The 5,160-nt window shown below is 49.0% G+C and overlaps 1 protein-coding gene across 1 annotated transcript in view; it reads right to left on the bottom strand.

Annotated features, from left to right (window-relative positions):
* Positions 1-408: 408 nt before the first annotated feature.
* LOC139396599 (unconventional myosin-IXAa-like) overlaps positions 409-5,160 on the bottom strand; it is a gene marked incomplete at its 3' end in the record, with an annotated part of 75,362 nt that continues 70,610 nt past the window's right edge. Inside the window, exons 6-7 of the mRNA XM_071143553.1 lie at positions 2,552-2,649; positions 409-535 (exon numbers count right to left, since the gene is read on the bottom strand). Coding sequence (XP_070999654.1) covers positions 409-535; positions 2,552-2,649 — 225 coding nt within the window. The remainder of the gene's footprint in view (positions 536-2,551; positions 2,650-5,160) is intronic.

The raw sequence follows: 5,160 nt of genomic DNA on the forward strand, positions 1-5,160 counted from the left end.
TTTCACAGTTGCCAGATAGTTCAACATGTCAAGAATGAATGTCCGTGTGTACAGTGTTCACGTCTCTGTGTCTGTCTGTAAACCTGCGCTGAGGAAATTGAATACACATACCTTTTGAAAAACACATGTTAACACCCTCTCTACTTGGTCACGGAATTATAAAAAGATGGGAGTTTCTCTTTCAGCCATAGCTAAAGCCTCTACTGAAGTTAATAACATTACAGACCTGAGAACAGCCCTCAAACTAATAACTGTCGTAGCGTACCTGAAACCATGCTGAATGATTGGATGAATGGCAGGACGGATGAATCAATGGATGGATGGATGACGGATGTACGGACAGACTGATAAATTCACAAATGAATGAATGAATAGATGGATGGATGACCAATAGACATGGAGGTTCACCTGGAGCAGCTCTGAGATGGTAGGCAGCACATCTGGGTTACAGATGTCTATGGAGTCATCTCTGTAGGTCTTCTTCTTGTAGAGGATGTTGCCCAGGTAGAGGATAGCAGACAGCAGAGAGAAGATCCTATCAGACAGAGAGGAGAGAGTCAGACAGCAGGGAGAAGATCCTACCAGACAGAGAGGAGAGAGTCAGACAGCAGGGAGAAGATCCTACCAGACAGAGAGGAGAGAGTCAGACAGCAGGGAGAAGATCCTACCAGACAGAGAGGAGAGAGAGAGTCATACAGCAGAGAGAAGATCCTACCAGACAGAGAGGAGAGAGAGAGTCAGACAGCAGGGAGAAGATCCTACGAGACAGAGAGGAGAGAGAGAGTTAGACAAGAGAGAGAAGATCCTACCAGACAGAGAGGAGAGAGAGAGTCAGACAAGAGAGAGAAGATCCTACCAGACAGAGAGGAGAGAGTCAGACAGCAGGGAGAAGATCCTACCAGACAGAGAGGAAAGAGAGAGAGAGAGTCAGACAGCAGGGAGAAGATCCTACCAGACAGAGAGGAGAGAGTCAGACAGCAGGGAGAAGATCCTACCAGACAGAGAGGAGAGAGAGAGTCAGACAAGAGAGAGAAGATCCTACCAGACAGAGAAGAGAGAGAGTCAGACAGCAGGGAGAGGATCCTACCAGACAGAGAGGAGAGAGTCAGACAAGAGAGAGAAGATCCTACCAGACAGAGAGGAGAGAGTCAGACAAGAGAGAGAAGATCCTACCAGACAGAGAGGAGAGAGAGTCAGACAGCAGGGAGAAGATCCTACCAGACAGAGAGGAAAGAGAGAGAGAGAGTCAGACAGCAGGGAGAAGATCCTACCAGACAGAGATGAGAGAGTCAGACAGCAGGGAGAAGATCCTACCAGACAGCAGAGGAACAAGAGAGAGAGAGTCAGACAGCAGGGAGAAGATCCTACCAGACAGAGAGGAGAGAGTCAGACAGCAGGGAGAAGATCCTACCAGACAGAGAGGAGAGAGTCAGACAAGAGAGAGAAGATCCTACCAGACAGAGAGGAGAGAGAGTCAGACAGCAGGGAGAAGATCCTACCAGACAGAGAGGAAAGAGAGAGAGAGAGAGTCAGACAGCAGGGAGAAGATCCTACCAGACAGAGAGGAGAGAGTCAGACAGCAGGGAGAAGATCCTACCAGACAGAGAGGAGAGAGTCAGACAGCAGAGAGAAGATCCTACCAGACAGAGAGGAGAGAGTCAGACAGCAGGGAGAAGATCCTACCAGACAGAGAGGAGAGAGTCAGACAGCAGGGAGAAGATCCTACCAGACAGAGAGGAGAGAGAGAGTCAGACAAGAGAGAGAAGATCCTACCAGACAGAGAAGAGAGAGAGTCAGACAGCAGGGAGAGGATCCTACCAGACAGAGAGGAGAGAGTCAGACAAGAGAGAGAAGATCCTACCAGACAGAGAGGAGAGAGTCAGACAAGAGAGAGAAGATCCTACCAGACAGAGAGGAGAGAGAGTCAGACAGCAGGGAGAAGATCCTACCAGACAGAGAGGAAAGAGAGAGAGAGAGTCAGACAGCAGTGAGAAGATCCTACCAGACAGAGATGAGAGAGTCAGACAGCAGGGAGAAGATCCTACCAGACAGCAGAGGAAAAAGAGAGAGAGAGTCAGACAGCAGGGAGAAGATCCTACCAGACAGAGAGGAGAGAGTCAGACAGCAGGGAGAAGATCCTACCAGACAGAGAGGAGAGAGTCAGACAAGAGAGAGAAGATCCTACCAGACAGAGAGGAGAGAGAGTCAGACAGCAGGGAGAAGATCCTACCAGACAGAGAGGAAAGAGAGAGAGAGAGAGTCAGACAGCAGGGAGAAGATCCTACCAGACAGAGAGGAGAGAGTCAGACAGCAGAGAGAAGATCCTACCAGACAGAGAGGAGAGAGTCAGACAGCAGGGAGAAGATCCTACCAGACAGAGAGGAGAGAGTCAGACAGCAGAGAGAAGATCCTACCAGACAGAGAGGAGAGAGTCAGACAGCAGGGAGAAGATAGAGACATAACGACTAAGGGATAGAGGGAGAAAGAGAAAGACGGTGGGATAGAGAGAGAAAGACAGACAGACGTGTGTGTGAGTGTGTAATATACATACTGTTTGCGTGTGGCAGGCAGGAACCCCACCATGTCCATGGCCAGTTGCAGTCTCTCAAAGTCGTGCTTCAGGTCCTCCCCTTCCACTGTTAAGCAGTCCTGCTGGAGTAACAAGCACTGATGTCAACACACAACATTAAGAACACCTGCTCTTTCCATGACATAGACTGACCAGGTGAATCCAGGTGAAAACTATGATCCCTTATTGATGTCACTTGTTAAATCCACTTCAATCAGTTTAGATGAAGGAGGAGGAGACAGGTTAAAGAAGGATTGTTAAGCCTTTAGACATGGATTGTGTGTGTGGGCCATTCAGAGGGTGAATAGGCAAGACAAAAGATTGAAGGGCCATTGAACAGGGTAGGGTAGTAGGTACCAGGCACACCGGTTTGTGCAACTCAATATTAGGAAGGTGTTCCTAATGTTTTGTGCACTCAGAGTAGTCTGTACAACACTACACACTGAATAGTAGGGTTGCAAAATGCAAAACCTTTACTGAATTTATGTAGTTCTAATAGGAGAGTGTTCACTAGACCACAGACACAAGACATCACAGTGACCAATACAGAACACAGTCCACTAGACCACATACATCACAGTGACCAATACAGAACACAGTCCACTAGACATCAGTGACCAATACAGAACACAGTCCACTAGACGACAGACATCACAGTGACCAATACAGAACACAGTCCACTAGACATCAGTGACCAATACAGAACACAGTCCACTAGACCACAGACATCACAGTGACCAATACAGAACACAGTTCACTAGACGACAAACATCACAGTGACCAATACAGAACACAGTTCACTAGACGACAGACATCACAGTGACCAATACAGAACACAGCCCACTAGAGGTGAAGGCTGGGCAGACAATAGCAGTGAGACAACAACACAATGAAGGATATCAACACACCTGTACCAACCCAGCACCAAATCACCCAACAGTCAATCACGGACAACAAAAAGAAAACCAGCCCGTTGCGGACCCCGACACGTCCCGCTACCAAAACCTGCGGGCTCTCCTTTACCGCAGCCAACGTGAGTAAAACATTTAAAGGTGTTAACCCTCGCAAGGCTGCCGGCCCAGACGGCAACCCTAGCCACGTCCTCAGAGCATGCGCAGACCAGCTGGCTGTTGTGTTTACAATCCACTGGGATTCTCTGCCTCTAACCCTATTACAGGGGCTGAGTCACTGGCTTACTGGGGCTCTCTCATGCCGTCCCTGGAGGGGGTGCGTCACCTGAGTGGGTTGAGTCACTGATGTGGTCATCCTGTCTGGGTTGGCGCCCCCCCCCCCCTTGGGTTGAGCCGTGGCGGAGGTCTTTGTGGGCTATACTCAGCCTTGTCTCAGGATGGTAAGTTGGTGGTTGAAGATATCCCTCTAGTGGTGTGGGGGCTGTGCTTTGGCAAAGTGGGTGGGGTTATATCCTTCCTGTTTGGCCCTGTCCGGGGGTGTCCTCGGAGTGGGCCACAGTGTCTCCTGACCCCTCCTGTCTCAGCCTCCAGTATTTATGCTGCAGTAGTAGTTTATGTGTCGGGGGGCTAGGGTCAGTTTGTTATATCTGGAGTACTTCTCCTGTCCTATTCGGTGTCCTGTGTGAATCTAGGTGTGCGTTCTCTAATTCTCTCCTTCTCTCTTTCTCTCTCTCGGAGGACCTGAGCCCTAGGACCATGCCCCAGGACTACCTGACATGATGACTCCTTGCTGTCCCCAGTCCACCTGGCTGTGCTGCTGCTCCAGTTTCAACTGTTCTGCCTTAATATTATTCGACCATGCTGGTCATTTATGAACATTTGAACATCTTGGCCATGTTCTGTTATAATCTCCACCCGGCACAGCCAGAAGAGGACTGGCCATCCCACATATGCTCTCTCTAATTCTCTCTTTCTTTCTCTCTCTCAGAGGACCTGAGCCCTAGGACCATGCCCCAGGAATACCTGACATGATGACTCCTTGCTGTCCCCAGTCCACCTGACTGTGCTGCTGCTCCAGTTTCAACTGTTCTGCCTTATTATTATTCGACCATGCTGGTCATTTATGAACATTTGAACATCTTGACCATGTTTTGTTATAATCTCCACCCGGCACAGCCAGAAGAGGACTGGCCACCCCACATAGCCTGGTTCCTCTCTAGGTTTCTTCCTATGTTTTGGCCTTTCTAGGGAGTTTTTCCTAGCCACTGTGCTTCTACACCTGCATTGCTTGCTGTTTGGGGTTTTAGGCTGGGTTTCTGTACAGCACTTTGAGATATCAGCTGATGTACGAAGGGCTATATAAATAAATGTGATTTGATTTGATTTGATATTCAATCCATCTTTATCCCAGTCTGCTGTTCCCACATCAAGAGGGCCACCATTGTCCCTGTTCCCAAGAAAGCTAAGGTAACTGAGCTAAATGACTACCGCCCCGTAGCACTCACTTCCGTCATCATGAAGTGCTTTGAGAGACTAGTCAAGGACCATATCACCTCCACCCTACCTGACACCCTAGACCCACTAAATTTTTCTTACCGCCCCAATAGGTCCACAGACAATGCAATCTCAACCACACTGCCCACTGCCCTAACCCATCTGGACAAGAGGAATACCTATGTA

This window comes from Oncorhynchus clarkii, unplaced genomic scaffold, assembly GCF_045791955.1.
Source record: "Oncorhynchus clarkii lewisi isolate Uvic-CL-2024 unplaced genomic scaffold, UVic_Ocla_1.0 unplaced_contig_9994_pilon_pilon, whole genome shotgun sequence".
Classification (NCBI taxonomy): domain Eukaryota; kingdom Metazoa; phylum Chordata; class Actinopteri; order Salmoniformes; family Salmonidae; genus Oncorhynchus; species Oncorhynchus clarkii.